The sequence below is a fragment of the Pseudopipra pipra genome, chromosome W (genome assembly GCF_036250125.1).
Source record: "Pseudopipra pipra isolate bDixPip1 chromosome W, bDixPip1.hap1, whole genome shotgun sequence".
Classification (NCBI taxonomy): Eukaryota; Metazoa; Chordata; class Aves; order Passeriformes; family Pipridae; genus Pseudopipra; species Pseudopipra pipra.
Genome location: NC_087580.1, coordinates 32,351,138 through 32,367,723, shown reverse-complemented (window position 1 = coordinate 32,367,723; position 16,586 = coordinate 32,351,138). Strand labels below are relative to the sequence as shown.

The 16,586-nt window shown below is 53.4% G+C and overlaps 1 protein-coding gene and 1 pseudogene across 1 annotated transcript; one reads left to right on the top strand and one right to left on the bottom strand.

The window, feature by feature from the left end:
- LOC135404975 (zinc finger protein 91-like) overlaps positions 1 to 16,586 on the bottom strand; it is a 193,377-nt pseudogene that overhangs the window by 74,573 nt on the left and 102,218 nt on the right.
- LOC135404587 (olfactory receptor 14A16-like) lies at positions 5,804 to 6,772 on the top strand. The gene has a single exon (XM_064639321.1). The coding sequence runs from the start codon at positions 5,804 to 5,806 to the stop codon at positions 6,770 to 6,772; it is 969 nt and encodes a 322-aa protein (XP_064495391.1).

Sequence of the window (16,586 nt, the reverse complement as noted above, 5' to 3'; positions counted from 1 at the left end):
TCCCTGTGACATCACATCCTCCCTGTGACATCACACTTGCCCTGTGATATCACATCATCCCTGTGACATCACGTCTCCCCTATGACATCACGTCTCCCCTATGACATCACAACCATAGTATGACATCACATATCCCTCATGACATAGCACCCTTCCTGTGATATCACAGCACCCCTATGACGTCACATCCATCATATGACATCACACATTTTCTGTGATCTCATATCAACCGTGTGATGTCATGTCCTCCCTGAGACATCACAGCTTCCCTATGATATCACACCTCCCCATGACATCACATCTCCCATATGATGTCAAAACCATCATGTTACATCACACCTCCCCTGTGATGTCACGTCATCCCATAGCCTTGGCAGAAGAGACCAACCCCCACCTCACTAAAAATCTCCTTTCACGTCATTGTAGAGAGCAGGGCTTGGGTCCGCGGGACGGTTCCTCAGCAGGCAGCCATCAGACAATGAATGCCCCCCTCCTGCTCCCTGCCTCAGCTTTTAGAGCTGAGCTGACCTCCCATGGTCTGCAATGTCCCTTGGGTCAGTTGGGCTCAGCTGGCCGACTTGGGTCCCCTGCCAGGCTCTTGCCCTCAGCTAAGGAAGGAATGTCCCAGTGTTGGTGCTGTGCTCAGCAGTGGCCAAAACACTGGGGTGTTCCCAACCCCCTTCCAGCTGCCAATGCCAAGCCCAGCCCTGGGAGGGCTGCTGTGGGGAACTGAACTGCAGCTCAGCCAGACCCAACCCAAATATCTATGGCACATATTCTATAGAATCCATCCTTAGGTGTTGTATGATAGGTCTGTAAGATATTACAAATAATAAGCAATAACAAGGCAAGTGTCCTCCTTAGGGACACACACAGAGCTCCCCAAACTACTGCCTGGGTTTGTTCCAACCCCCTGTAACTACACCAGGTTGTTATGAGATCCATCCAGCCTGCCCTTGAACTCTTCCAGGGATGGGGTTAGGGTTAGGGTTAGGGTTAGGCACAGCTCCACTGAGCAACCTGTGCCAGGATCTCAACACCCTCACAGCCAAGAGTTTCTTTCTAATATCCCATCTAATCCTTCCCTCTGTCAGTGTGAAGCCATTCCCCCTTGTCCTGTCACTCCAAGACTTTGTAAATAGTCTCTCTCCATCTTTCTTGTTGGCTCCTTCAGGCACTGGAAGGCAACAATTAGGTTACCCTGGAGCCTTCTCTTCTCCAGCCTGAACAATCCCAATTCTCTCAGCCTTTCCTCACAGCAGAGCTGCTCCACCCCTCTGATCCTCTTGCTGCTCCCCTCTGCACTCGCTCCAACAGGTCCATGTCCTTCCTGTGCTGGAGCCCAGAGCTGGAGGCAGCTCTGCAGGGGTGACAACATTACAGCCCTGTGTGTTCCGGCAAGGACACTGTGGAACCTCCTGGAATGAAGGGGCCATTGTGACACTGTAGGGCCTTCTGGAGCCAAAGGAACCCTGGGACACTGTGGAATCTCATGGAACCAAGGGTTCATTGTGCCATGAAGGGCCTCAGGGAACCAAGGGAGCCCTGAGACTTTTCAGGACCTCATAGAATCAAGGGACCACTGTGACACTGAGGAACCTTGGGGACTCAAAAGCCACTGTGACACTGCAGGGCCTCATGGAACCAAAGGATTCCTGGGACACTGTGGAATCTCATGGAACCAAGGGGCCACTGTGATATGTGGGGCCTCCTAGAATCAAAGGAGTCCTGAGACATTTTGCAAACTCCTGGAATCAACGGTCCATTATCACACTGCAGAGCCTTGCAAAGCCAAATGGACCCTGCGACTCTGTGGAACCTCATGGAATCCAGTGGCCATTCCCACACTGTAAAACCTCAAGGATACTCTCAGGTTCCCATTATGAAAAGACGCCTCTGCCCAAATTCAGCTGCAAAGGAGACCATGTGCCAAAGTCAGCAGTCCAGCTTTGATTTAACAGTAAATAGGAGGGAGAGAGAGAGAAAGAAATAGAAAGAGAGAGAAGAAAGGGGTGGTGGGAAGCCAGTGAGAGAGAGACAGAGATGAATTAAATGTATCACACCATGTAGATCCCTGAGGCTCCCACCGGTCCTTCTTCACCCTGCTCTGCTCGGTGGAGGGTCCCCAAGTTGTGCTTCTGGGCTATCACTTTTATACAGCCCAAGCCCCAGGTATTCAGGGGGTAGATGCTGTTCCCACAGCTTGGGCTGGCACATCGACAAGGACTTGCTTCCTTTCCCACAGCTTTCCATGGTGGGAGTTTTGCCCGGTGTGCTTCCAGTCTGCAGGTGGGAATCTTTGCCTGGATGGGTTCCCCAGACCTGCCTTACCAGCCCTGGCTTCCTGTTGGGGCTGTCTGCTCTTTCCCCCACTCTGCACAGTGCAATTCTGTCCTGGGGGCTACTGCCAAAGCTTCACCTCCCTTTAGGCCTTGGAATTAAAGGCCTTCCTGTTTGCCACCAGGGCTTGTGTGTTGTGGTGCCTTATGGGATTTTCCTGCTTTGACAGTGTTTTGAGACAGTTCATTGTGCCCTTCAAGTCCTTCCATGTGCACACACACACACCACTCTCACCAGTGTCTGGCCCTCCAAAGAACACAAGCCCTGATGATTTGTAGCTCCCACTCCAGTGGTTGGCACTTGGAGCTCCCTCCGTACCCAGAGCTCAGAGCTCCCTTGTGCCAGAAAGTTTAAAGAGATTGTGCCTCATTCTGCCAAGACAACCCTTGGAAAAAAGTGTCGCTCTGTGTTTCCTGGGATAAGAGCACTCTATTGTCATCTTCCAAAACCTTGGAGAGGTCCCAGAGATCCCTCAAAAAGGAATTTCGGGCCTCAAGCACAGGACCCATATATAGAGGCTGAGGACTCAGGGGTCAGGGGTGTGAAGATTGAGGACAGTAGAGGAGTAGCCTGAGAGGTCTGGAAGGGGGGTGTCAGAGCTGGTGGAGCTTTTCTTCCTGTCAGAAAACAGCCTAAGAAAGAACTAGTGCCACCAAGGGCAGCTGGGGTGGCCTAGACTGGTGACAAGAAGTCAGAAATTTCCCTCCAAAGTCAATATTGTGGTGCAATATGTCACAAAGAAGGAGTCTGGATGAGCCCAAGGCTTTGTGTGTGCAGGAAGAGCCAGGGAGGATGCAGAGATGTCAGTGCAGGAAGGTGCCAGCCAGGTGGGGCAGCCGGGGGGATGAGGACAGCCTGCAGGGAAAGGGGCAGGGCATGGACACCGTAGGACAGCCTGGGCTGGAGAGGAGACAGGGATGGGGAGAAACTGAAAGGCCCTGACACAGCCACCTTCTGCAGGCCTTTGGCCAGGGCTGCTGTCTGTGCCCCTGATGCCAGGAGGAGGGGAGTGGCCCTTGCAGCCCTGGGGTCTCATGGCCTCCTTGTCCCTGCTCAGCAGCCTGGCAGGTTCCACCCCATGGTCCTGCCCTTGGCATTGCACATCCCATATCCCAGTGCCCCAGGAAGAGCCCTGAGGAATGAGGCAGGGACAGGATCTGCCTTCCCAGGGGCTGGGGGCCGGCGCTTGGCCCTTTGGATTAAAGAAACAGGTCAAAGTTTATTCAGCAACAGAGCCACCTTTCCCTTGCTTGTCCATCCTTGTCATCACTGTCTGCAGTTTTCTGCTCTAACTGGAACCTGGGGACACGTTCTCAGTTGTGTCCCTCAGTGAGACTCATTAGCACTACAAGAAACTTCAGTGTTTCAATCTCATTTTGACTTCTTGAAAAGTTGTTTGAACTTCCTCTCAGGGACTGAGTCTCATGTAAACAACATCAAACCCCCTGAGGGTCATGAAATGCCTGGGGCTGTTGCTGTGCTGCTGAGCTGGGCCGGGCTCCTGGCACACAGGGAGCTCCTGGTAAGCAAGAAGAGCTTCAAAGAGACAGCTCTGCTGGTGAGCAGCTCCTCTGCACAGCCCAGCAGGGCTGAGGGCACTGCCCGCAGCACCCAGGGCACAAAAGCAAGGCAGAGAGAGGTTACACACAGCCTGAGCTGGGAGGGAAGTCGAGAGGAAGATCCACTGGAGGAGGAATCCTTCCAGGCTTCCTCAGGGTGAGTCAGCATGAAGGGCAATGTGTCTGCAGTTGGTGCAAAGATCTCCTAACACTGGCACATCCCACTCCCTGCTGCACCATCCCAGGCACATCCCAGCAGGGTTCCCTTCTCCCAGGGATGGCTGCAGGGTTGTGAAGCCAGGCTGTGCCACCCAGGCTGCCCCAAGCTGTCCTGCAGAGCAGGGTCCTGCAGCCCAGGGCTGTGCCTGGGCAGGAGCTCTGCCACTGCCAGGGGCAGCTCTCAGCCAGGCTGGGGAGCTCCCTCAGGGCTGGGCAGAGGCTGGGGGTGGAAAGAGCAAAGCCTGCCAGGGCAGGGCAGGTTTCTTCTGCTATTGAGTGAGAGTTTTGTGGGTCACAGGGCTGCTCACAGAACCAGAGCAACCCAGGATATTTTCCAGGGGATACTTCAAGGGGAAGGTGCAAGGAGGGATTTCTCTCAAGCTCTCAAGCCACATGCCTGGTGGTTTGTGTTCCAGAGAGAACTGTGAGGAGCTGTCCAGGGCTGAGAACAACTTGCTAGCACTGTTGGTGTCTGGGAGGTGGCACAGCTGGCTCAGGGTGATGCTGCCCTGAGTGCCCAGTGGGCTCTGCCCTGGCCTCTCCCAGCTGGACCCTCCCTGTGCATTTCCTTGGTTCTCAGCTTGCCCGTGGCCCTGAGGTTGTTCCATTCTTCTCTCAGTCAGGCTCACTGGGGAGGGGAGTTCAAACTACACAGTCCAACACTGATCCTGGGATTCCCCCCAGGCAGGTGTGTCCCTGGGAATGAGACATTCCCATTGTCCTCTGCCCTGTGGGGCTGTGGACAGTGAAGTCTGTGGGCCTGGGTCAGGAGCTCTTTTTCCCTCAATCAGACCCCGTCATTAGGACACTTGGCTCTTTTCTGAGGTGTCCTTCTAAGGTGGGAGCTGCCCTCAAGAATGCAAATCATCCTCCCAGCACAGCTGTGTTCTCTGAAAGCCCCAGTGGAGAGGGGCAGAGATGCTGTGCCCATGCCAGGAGATGCTGTTGGGTTGGGGAGATGAGCCACGGGTGTCCTTGGCTCCAAGTGGGGTGCTGAGCCCTTGAGACAGGCTGAGACCTTGAGGGGTCTGGAATGGATCCCTCTGCTCTCAACAGGGTCTGGTGGCTTTTCAGACCAAACTCGGAGTGTGATCAATCTCCATCTCAGGAAGGAGCAAACCCAGGGCAGCTGGAAAAAGAGAGAGGGACAGACCAGCTCCCCTCACTCTGCACTAAGCCCCAGACAATCCTCCTGCCTGGCAGGATCTGCTCTGTTCTCCCAGAGTGCATCAGAAGTGCTGAGGGGTTCTGACATCCAGGAAGACTCCTTAGAAAAGATGAATAGAGTCTGAAAACAATCCCAAACTTCTGAAACTGCCTTCTGCTCTCTTGGTTCTTCTGGGAGTGCAGATGCTGACAAGCCCTTTTGCAGTGAAAGCAGTTTCATCTGACACAGCTGAACACCAGGAAGGGCCCCTGTGCCCACCATGCCCATGACCCCACCAGTGCAGAGCAGGGCTGACCCATCACAGCCAGTGGGCAGAGGGTCTGCTCCTCACGGAAGATGTAATGAGCCCCAACCAGGGCTCCAGCCATGGAGCTGAAGAAGAGATTTCTAGAAAAGGAAAACCAATGGAGGAGGAGAGGGGTGTTGGAAAGTGGCTTTGATTTTTCTCAGAATGTTCTGCCCTAACTTATCACTGTTATTTCCTACTTAAACAGTGCCCCACATCTAGAGGCAACGAATGCCCAACAGCAGCTCCCTCACCCAGTTCCTCCTCCTGGCATTTGCAGACAGGCGGGAGCTGCAGCTCCTGCACTTCTGGCTCTTCCTGGCCATCTCCCTGGCTGCCCTCCTGGCCAACGGCCTCATCCTCAGCGCTGTAGCCTGTGACCACCACCTGCACACCCCCATGGGCTTCTTCCTGCTCAACCTCTCCCTCACAGACCTGGGCTGCATCTGCACCACTGTCCCCAAAGCCATGCACAATTCCCTCTGGAACACCAGAACCATCTCCTACATGGGATGTGCTGCACAGGTTTTTCTCCTCATATTCTTTCTTGGAGCAGAGTTTTCCCTCCTCACCATCATGTGCTACGACCGCTACGTTGCCATCTGCAAACCCCTGCACTACGGGACCCTCCTGGGCAGCAGAGCTTGTGCCCACATGGCAACAGCTGCCTGGGCCACTGGGTTTCTCAATGCTCTGCTGCACACAGCCAATACATTTTCCCTGCCCCTGTGCCAGGGCAATGCCCTGGGCCAGTTCTTCTGTGAAATCCCTGCCATCCTCAAGCTCTCCTGCTCACACTCCAACATCAGGGAAATTTGGCTTATTGTGGTTAGTTGCTCTTTAGTATTTGGTTGTTTCATTTTCATTGTTTTCTCCTATGTGCAGATTTTTAGGGTTGTGTTGAGAATCCCCTCTCAGCAGGGACAGCACAAAGCCTTTTCCAGGTGCCTCCCTCACCTGGCCGTGGTCTGTCTGTTTATCAGCACTGGCTTGTTTACTTACCTGAAGCCCCCCTCCACCTCCTTCCCATCCCTGGATCTGGCCCTGTCAGTTCTGTATTTGGTGGTTCCTCCAACACTGAACCCCTTCATCTACAGCCTGAGGAACCAGGAGGTCAAGGATGCCCTGAGGAAAATCATAACTGGGTGTTTTTCAGAAGCAATAAACTCTCCTTCTTCTGCATGTTATGGACATCATTAAAGGCCAATCCTGTTATGGATTTCATTACAGGCCCACCATATCTTCTCTATTCTTTGCTCCTGAGAGGGGTGGTATTTTTGTGAGAATTTGTTCACAACAAAAAATTTTTAAACACCATTTTTAATTCAGTGTTTGCCTTTCTAGCCTGGTCCACAGGTTGTACAAATTGTACTCACTGTCTGATTCAACCAAATAAAGAACACTGCATTGACTTGTTTGCCTGACATCTTTCCTCTCTGACTTCTCTGCAGCTGCAGGGTCGGTGCCTCTGTGCAGAGCTGGGCCAGAAAAGAGTCCCAGCAGAGCAGCACTGCCAGGGAGCAGCAGCCCTTCTCCTGCCTGGCCTCCTCTCCCTTCCCTTCCACACTGTCCTGCAGAGCCCTGTGTTGTTGGAGGCCTCAGTGCTCTGGCAGTCGGTCCCAGTCCTGCTGCAGGACTGTCCAGGCACTGCAGGCAGGGACAGCCACGGGCACTGCTGGCACAGAGCTGACCTCTGCAGCAGCACTGCCATCCTGCAGGGGCATCTCCTCAGGCCAGGGCCTCAAAGCTTCCATCTGCTTTCCACTTTGCTCTCCAGGATGTGCCCAACACAACGCCCTGCAGAGGAAAACAGCAGTGACCAGCACAAGGGTGGGAGTGCTCAGGGTGGGGGCACCCAGCAGTGCCCTGGCACAGCCAGCGCCGCTCCCAGCACTGGCCTCTCACCCCAGGCCATTGGGCTTGTTCTTCCCTCCAAGGAGGGACATCAAATGACCAGCTCAGGGGTCCATGTTTGCACTGCATGCACAAGACATGCCCATGTGTCACGGCTTGGGGCTGGGGGGGTGGAAGGCTTTGACAAAGTTGATGGCAGAAGCCGTCTCGTTGAGCTACGAGGTGCAGAAAGGACCCCCTTGCTTTCTAAATTCCTTCTCAGAGAGGAGCCTGGGGGTGGCTGGATCCAGTCTCAGGCTCAGATTTTGGTTTAGATTGAAGGAATTATAGAGGTGTGATTCAATCACTTTGTCCTGCAGGTTTTAGTGATGGCAAATCAGAAATATTTCTATAAAATGAATGATTTATTATGACAAATGAACAAAAAATTTATCACACAATTGAACAGATGAAAGACCTTAAAGAGAATCATTTACTTCAAATTATAAAAAACAACACCCCCTAGAAGTATAGTGTAAGATAGGACAGTGCAGTCTATCAAAGTCATTCTATTAAAGCAATTGGATCAAAGCCAGCATAAAGAAACAATCCTGAAGCAGAGATTGAGGTAACTCACCCCACAATGACAGGGGATAATTCTCTCTCTTTCACTTAACCCCTGGGGAGTGACCATGAAGAGCTGTCCCTGCTTCATGGCAGAAGCTCCACACACTTCAAGGAAGTCTGTGGAAGAATCTGCCCCCGGAAAGTTGGACAGGGCTTTTACAGTTATCCAGGATTTGACTGCCAGACATATTTGCAGGCCAGGGAGCAGCTTATCTGTCAAATCCTGCTTCAGAAAGCAGGATGTGTGTCTGAAGTTTCATGAAGCATTTTGGGTTTAGCATAATGCAACATTAAAAACAGCACCTTGACATCAGCAGTAACTCATCACAGTGTGCACTGTTTGCATTCTCTGACCATTGTTTAGGTATTGTCAGAGCAGAGCATCCTGCCAGAAATGACCCCTTGATTCCATGAGGTTGCAAAAACTCTCAGGGTTCCTTTAGTCCCATGGGGCCCTGCAGTGTCACAATGGCCCATTGATTCCAGGATGTTCCAAAACATCCCAGGGTTCCCTTGGCTCCAAGAGGCTCCCCAGTGTCCCACCGGCCCCTGGATTCCAGGAGGCCCTGCAGTGTCCCAATGGCCACTCGGTTCCAGGAGCCACAGCGGCTGCCGCCGGCGTCTGTGCCCGGAGCCGCCGCTCCCACGGGGCTGCCGCACTCACCGCCGGGGTTGCCGCTCGCGCAGCCGCCGCTCTGCCCCGGCTGCACCGGGACCCGGCACCGCCTCGGGCCTGCGCTGCCGCCTCAGCGGCCACAGGGACACAGGGATGGGGGACCTTTGCTCTGCCACTGAGGGGGCCTGGCTTTGTTCTGCTGGGGTCTGGGCTTTAGGAAAATTGCTGTTCATTTTCATGCTCCACTGGAACACCTCCTGAATTCCAAAGGTTTCCTAATCCAGGGGGAGGGGTTTCTATGGCATCGGAGGTGCTGCCCCTCGGGACACATTGTCAATAAACCATCCAGCTGACTGGGATGGGTGTAAGAGCTGGGGAACACAGGATAATCAGTCATCCCATGAAAACCTTGGAATATTCCCTGCCTGAATCATAACCAAAATGGAACAGTTTGGATACAATTCCCAAATATTTGGGAAACTCCAGTCATTCCTGACACCAGGATGGAAATTCAGCAGATAACTAAAGCCAGTCCCCTTGGGAGCCCACAACCAGCGGGGCTGAGGGAGGCCCTGGCAGCTCCCCAGCACCTCCCTCTCAGTGGGACACCTCTGGCAGCCTCTCCCAGCTTGGGAACCCTCCAGTTTGCAACACTCCAAAGACCCTCCCTGATGCCCAGGACAATTCTGATCCCCCTCAACAAACACTCCACCAATTGTGACCCTTGTCTGTTGGGAAACACAAAGGGATTGGTGGAAGTGTTTCTCTGACAACAAAGAGAATTTTGGAGAAGCACCTTTCCACACCCAGCTATTGATGTGTCCACACATCTCTGCCTGGGTGTGGGTGTGAATTGACTGTGGTGGGAATGTTGTTCTTGGGAATCTATAATTCAGTCACTGTTAAAATTGTGGCAAATGCTATTGAATTGCTTGAAAACTGCTCAACTGGTCAATGATTAAGTGCTACTAGTCTCTTTTTCCCCCTTTGTCTTTGGATCAAAATCCTTTCCACACTGACCCTCTTGCATCCCAAGTCTCTGTGGAAATCATTCCTTTTCATCAAAAAATATATATTTTTTTCGTGATGTCCACTTTAAAATCTTCCTCCTTAGCTACATTACAAAACAACTCCAATTAGCTGTAGAAGTCTTGATGACTTGAAGAAAATTAAAGGAAGGGAAAAATAATTTGTTTTTCAGTGTTTTAATGGGTCCCACAGTGTGTTTGGAGTTGCATCAGCTGTCAGTGCAAGATGGGCCATGTCAGAACTGGTGAGGTTGGGGGGTGAGGAGCAAGGTTGATCAGACAGGGTCAGTGTGGATCTCCTGAGGAGACACTCAGCATCAAGATCACTTGGAGAACACCTCTGTCACCTCTTCAATGAACTAAAAAATGTCCATCATTGAATTAAAACAAAAAAATTACAAACTTGGAAGACTTGTTTTCAAATTGCCTTGAAGACAATTAAAGGAAGACAAAGAGATCCTGAGGGATTTCTGGAATTTAATGAGCCCCACGGTGTGTTTGCAGCCCAGCCCATGGTCCTGAGGTGCTGAGAGAAGATTGAAGAAGCTGCTGAAGAAGTCAGAAGCCAAACTCCAAGTGCCTTGAAGCATTGCTGGGCCCCACTGAGGGCAGGCACTGCCAAAGCCTCCCCAGGGACTCCTTGGAGCAGCTCCTTGGAGGCCAGGAGTGCAGGCAGACAAAGGCTCTGGGCAGGCCCCTGCAATGCTGAGCAAAGCCTGCCTTGGTTTTGTGGAGCACAAAGGCCAAGGCCTGAGCCCCAGGCCCTGGCCCAGCAGATCCTGTCCCTCCCGGCTGGCTCAGGGCTGTTTGGGGGCACTGGGATGGGAGGGGGAGGAACAACAAAGGCCAAAACTGGGCAACCCCTGCCAGGCTCCTGAGGGAGGGGCGAGGCAGAAACCAAGGGCAGAACCTGCCAGGCAAGTTGGTTGTGGTGGCCTGAGTGGCAGAGGCAGCTGCCAGAGGCAAGGGGACAAAGGCCTGGGTGCCTTTGGGCCTTGCAGCCCTGCCAGAGCCCTTGGCCATCTCTCCTGCAGGCTGTCCTGCCCTGGCCCTGCTGCTGCTCTGGCCTTGCAGGCTGCACACACCCCTCCTGCTTTCCCACCCCCTCCCAGCAGCATTTCTAGACCCTCCCTGATGTCTCTGCACCAGCTCTGGCTGTTCCCTGGAACACGAAGCCATGGGCTGATCCTGACTCCCTCTGGGTGACCTCTTGCAGCACAAGGGTCCCCGTTGAGTGACATTTCTCTTTCCTCACCTTCAGTCTGAACTTTCAATGCTACTCTTTGTGGAGATTTCTTTTCTATTTCTTTTTCCAGGGAGAAAAGCTCCATCCTGTCAGATCTCCTCTAGACCCTCTCCAGTTCTTCCTCATTCCTCCAGAATGGGGAACCTCACAGACAGACAGACCAGTCCAGATGTGGTGACCCCAGTACTGAGTCCATGGAGGTGACAACTCCCTAAGGCAGCCCCATGTGCAGTTGGCCTTAAATCAAGAGGCCATTCTGATTCTTTGTAACATCACGGAATCAAGTGGCACCGTGACACTGCAGGGCCTCATGGAACCAAAGGAATGCAGGGACACTGTGGAATCCCATGGAACCAAGGGACCATTATGACGTGTGGGGTGTCTTTGGAACAAAAGGAACCCTGAAACATCTCAGAACCTCCTGGAACCAAGGGGCCACTGTGCCTGCCCTGAACTCCATGGAATCAAGCAGAGCTGCTGCCTCCCCCCCGCCACCGCACGGACCGGAGTCGCCGGCTCTGCCCCGCTTGGACACCTCTGGAGTCAGCGTGTTCTTGGACAGCACAATTGATCTCAGACCAGAGAGTTTCCCACATTTTGCTTTGCTCCCTTTTACCGTGGTTTTCTTTTTTGTTCTTTGTTCATTCAGGGGGAAAATGGGGAAGGGAGGCACGTGTGGATCCCTGGTTTTATCTGTTTACAAAAGGGAGTTGGGGCAGGAGGGGAGAGAGGAGGCAATTTCTCTCTCTGCTGTTACTTTGAATAGTTCTGTTGGTATTGCTGGTTTTGCTGTTATATTTCTTGTCAGTAAACTCTTATTTTTTCACTTATACCTCCTTGTATTTTGTCTCCCTATAGTGGTGTGGAATAAAAGAGGAGTGAATTCATTTCATTGGAGTTCCCGCCCCAATATGTGTCTTTAAACCAGGGTTTGCTCAAGAGCTCCCTGAAATTTGGCATCATCCACAAAGAACTTGAAAATGCATTTTGTCCCATTGTACAGAGAGATAATAAAGATGTTCTCTAGTGGTGTTCAAGGGCTGGTCACTGAGGGATTTCACCAGGAAGTTGCTGCCAAGAGGACTTTGTACCATGGATTTTATTTGACACTTCAGCCAATTTCCCACCCACCACATCTTCCACTTCTTCAGTCCAGTTCTCACCAATCTGGCCATAAGGAGACCACAGGACACCATGTCAAGGGCCTTGATGATGTCTGGGCACACAACATCCCCTTCTTTTCCCTCCCACAGGGGTTCTGCAATCCCTGTCTCGTCCTTCCAGTGCCTGGGAATGGCTGCAGAAAGACTTGCCATATCCGCTTCCCTGCTGAGCCTGAGCAGTCTGGAACTCTCGAACCCTTCTTGCTGCCCTGTTTGCAGACTGCTTCCATGTCTGCCTTTGCCAAGGCCCCAGGAAGCTCTGGGATGGCTCTGGCCTTTCCAAGGGTTTGGGAGAGGTCTCCCAGTGACACTGCTCAGCCTTCTCAATATCCCTGACTCCAAAAGCCTTTTCTATTATCCCACAGTTTCAGTTTAATGCTCAGGACACAACACACATTCTCATGGTTCTTCAGGAGAAAATTAGAAGTGGTTTCATTATAGAGGTCAACTGGTGGAGCAGCCCAGTCTGGTCTGGCCCCACAGCAGTGCCCAGCCCAGGGTGCTGCAGAGCTCTGGGCACTCCCCACACAGCCCCAGCCCCTCTGAAGGGCACAGCAGCTCCTGGGGCACAGAGAGGAGTCTCAGCATCCCCATCAGCTCTGGGGCTGGACACTCAGCATGGCAGCAGGAAATGGAGGTCAGGGAAACTGCAGGAGCCCTGGTGTCACCTCCAGGAGATGCCCAGCACAGCCTGACTGTGCCCCTCAGTGCCAGCCCCTCTGCCCAGCCCAGCCCAGAGTCCTGGCCTAGGGACAGAGCAGCCTGTCCCCAGGGGGGGCTGCAGAAAGAGCTTTCTCTGTGTCAGGGATTCCTCTCTGCAGGCCCAGAAATGCTGCCTTGCTCTTCTGCAGGGACATCCCTTTGCCCAGGTCAGTGTGTCCAGGCTGCCTTGGCCAGTTGCAGATCCCAGCCTGGGATCCCTGCAGGGACCTGAGCTGAAGGTGCTGCTCTGCACAGGGAGGGGCTGTGGCACCCTGGGCTGAGCCTGCACTGGCCATGCTGGTCAGGGTGGGGAGCAGACCCAGCAGGATGGGGATCACTCCTCTCCACCCTCTGCCATAGTCCTGGAAGGCTCAGTAGCCAAGAACAAGGCTGGGCAGGACCATGGGCTGTTTCCAATGGCACAAAGGCCAGGGCAGGGCTCCACTCCATGCATCCTGTGGGCTGGAGAGTTCTTCAGGACACTGTCCTGGAAAGCCCACCCCTGGCTCTGGTACAGCCCCCCCTGAACTGGGGAGGCACAAGGGGAGTTCACTGTGGGTGAGACGAGTCACTCACCAGAGTCCTTTCTCTGTTCCTGCTGCGTCCCCTGGGGTTGCAGAACTCTCCTTTACCAGTTCACAGGCAGATTTAGGACTTGATCTCTGGTGACTCCACCCTGGGTAGGATTCTGCTCCAGGGCTCCATTCCCTGCTGACTGTATGGGACAGGCTGTCCCTGCAGATCCTCTGTGCTCTCCTGCACTTCCTGAGTTCCTACAGACAAGTCCTCACCTGCCATCAGAGCCCTCACAAGCTGCAGAGCCCCAGGCAGGTGACTTGGAGACCATTTGCCACTGGCCACCAGCACAGAACATCTGAACCAGTCCTCAGTCCCTCAGGTACCCCAGTGAGTCACTTCTCTCGCTGCAGGGACTGACTGGGGAAACAAGCACAGCAATGAGACTTTGCAGAGTCTATTCCTTGGCCTTGTTCTTTACAACAACCTTTCAAAAAGAACAAAGTCTTCAGGGGGATCCCCTTTCCTGATGGAAATGATGTTAAGGAGCCCAGCTCTGTCCCAGCAGTGCCCAGGGCCTGTCCCTGCCCATGGTCACAGGACTGACAGACAGCAGTGACTGAGCTGCCAGAGCACTCAGGCCTTGGGCAAGGAGCAGAAAGGAGAGGGAGGCAGTGGAAAAACACATCTCTGAAAAGGCCAAGAGCTGCTGCTCCCTGGCAGTGCTCCTGTACCAGGACTCTTTACCCCTTCTCCTCAGCACACAGGCACTGCCCTCCAGCTTCAGGGAAGTTGTTGGAGAGAGAATCTGGAAAAAAGAATTCAATTCCTATATACTCAGAGATTGTGATTCCTCATGTACAGAATAACAAAGGCAAGATGTTTGACAAATAACTTGCTTCAGGAAGTTTTATTTTGCTTATATGAACACAAAGAATGACTACTCATTACACAACTGTGGGTCAAAACAAAGAGATAGAGAGTGAATTAGGTATGAGACAAAGAAAAAATTTCTGTGTTAACAACATTAAAAGAGAAAAAAAGTAGGAAACCACCCCCCACTGGCACTCTCAAAAGCTTTAGAAGGCAGGCTGGGCCAGTAAAAGATTACATAGTGAGTGTTCTGCAGAAGAAAAGAGGCAGGTTATTGCTCCTGAAAAGCATCCAGTCATCATTTTCCTTATGGCATCCTTGAGCTCCTGGTTCCTGAGACTGTAGATGAGGGGGTTCAGTGCTGGAGGCACCACCGAGTACAGAACTGACACCACCAGGTCCAGGGATGGGGAGGAGATGGAGGGGGGCTTCAGGTCAGAAAATATGCCAGTGCTGAGGAACAGGGAGACCACGGCCAAGTGAGGGAGGCACGTGGAAAAGGCTTTGTGCCGTCCCTGCTGAGAGGGGATCCTCAGCACAGCCCTGAAGATCTGCACATAGGAGAACACAATGAAAATGAAACAACAAAACACGAAACAGGCACCAACCCCAATAAGCCCAATTTCCCTGATGTAGCCTGAGTGTGAGCAGGAGAGCTTGAGGATGTGTGGGATTTCACAGAAGAACTGGCCCAGGGCATTGCCCTGGCACAGAGGCAGGGAAAATGTATTGGCTGTGTGCAGCAGAGCACTGAGAAAGGCAGTGGCCCAGGCAGCTGCTGCCATGTGGGCACAAGCTCTGCTGCCCAGGAGGGTCCCGTAGTGCAGGGGTTTGCAGATGGCAACGTAGCGGTCGTAGCACATGATGGTGAGGAGACAATACTCTGATAACATGAAGAAGACAAAGAAAAAGATCTGTGCAGCACATCCCATGTAGGAGATGGTTGTGGTGTCCCAGAGGGAATTGTGCATGGCTTTGGGGACAGTGGTGCAGATGCAGCCCAGGTCTGTGAGGGAGAGGTTGAGCAGGAAGAAGCCCATGGGGGTGTGCAGGTGGTGGTCGCAGGCTACGGCGCTGAGGATGAGGCCGTTGGCCAGGAGGGCAGCCAGGGAGATGGCCAGGAAGAGCCAGAAGTGCAGGAGCTGCAGCTCCCGCCTGTCTGCGAACGCCAGGAGGAGGAACTGGGGCATGGAACTCCTGTTCCACATTTCCTCTTTCCCCAGGATATTATGATCTGTTGAGAAGGAAAAGTCACTGCTGAGTTAGACCAGGCTTCTGCAGCCAAACATTACACATCTCACAGCCACCCCACTCTCAGTCTCTTTCTCCTCACTCAGACTTCCCTGCAGCTCTCTCCCCTGACCTCTGGCTTTTGCTGTCTGAGGGGACCATTGAAAGCACTGCCCAAGATCCTGTGCTCATCTCTGAGACTGCCTGAAATATCCATCTCTGAGAGTAAAAGAGTTGGAATTTCAGTGCAGCCTCCTGAACTGAGAGAACAATGTCTATGCTACAAGGCCTGAGCAGGAAACACACCTCAGGACTAATTCCTTTCCTGTAGCCCCTGTCTTTTCTGAGCTTTGCAAAACATTCTCCATTCATAATGGTGTAGCGGTGTGGAGCTGTGAGCAGGTGTGACCCAGCAACAGTGAGACATGGAAAAGATCCTCCCTCCCCTGCCAGGTTTGTTCCTTGCCCACAGCCCAGAGTTTTCTCCATGGGGATCCTGTGCAGCACAGAGATCCTATGGCAGAGCTGTGCCCTTCTGGAGGGCACCTGCAGCCCTGCAGGACACCCAGGCAAACAGCTGAAGACCCTGAAGGTGCCTGGAGGGCACTTGGCTCCCACAGACACATCCCCACAGCAGCACCCAAAGGGTTTGTGTCTGGACAGGAATCTGCCCCCCCAAACCCCACAGTGGCTCAGAAAACCCACTGGTGAGAACAAGGAGAGCCCAGGTAGCAGGGGATGGCAGGGAAATGCCACAATGCTGCTGCCAAGGGAGGAGGGACACAGAGAGACAGCTGGAAATCAGGGCCCTGTCCTTGCCTGGGCTCTGGCTGCTGCAGGGCAATGCCCAGCCCAGCCCCCGTGGGCCTGAGGGCACAGGCTCTGCTTAGGCTGGGAAAGGAGCCCAGGCAGGAGCTGCTCAGGGAAGGGGTCTGTGCCACAGGGACAGCAGGGAGGGGCCCCCATCCCCCTGCCCAGCCCTTGTGGCAGCAGCTGCCTCTCACTGCCTGCCTGTCTCTGGGTGAGGAGCTGTTCCTGCCAGCAGCCCCTGCCTGTGCCCAGCTCAGCTCCCTGCCAGTGCTGCCAGAGCCATCCCCAGCCCAGTGCCCAGGGGCAGCTCTGCCTGGGCAGGGGCTGCAGAGCAGATCCCAGACAGCCTGCGGTGGCTGGGAAGGGGGAG

Bases quoted from the DNA above. Each gene is read 5' to 3' on its own strand.
- LOC135404587 (XM_064639321.1), top strand. From the start codon at position 5,804: ATGCCCAACAGCAGCTCCCTCACCCAGTTCCTCCTCCTGGCATTTGCA.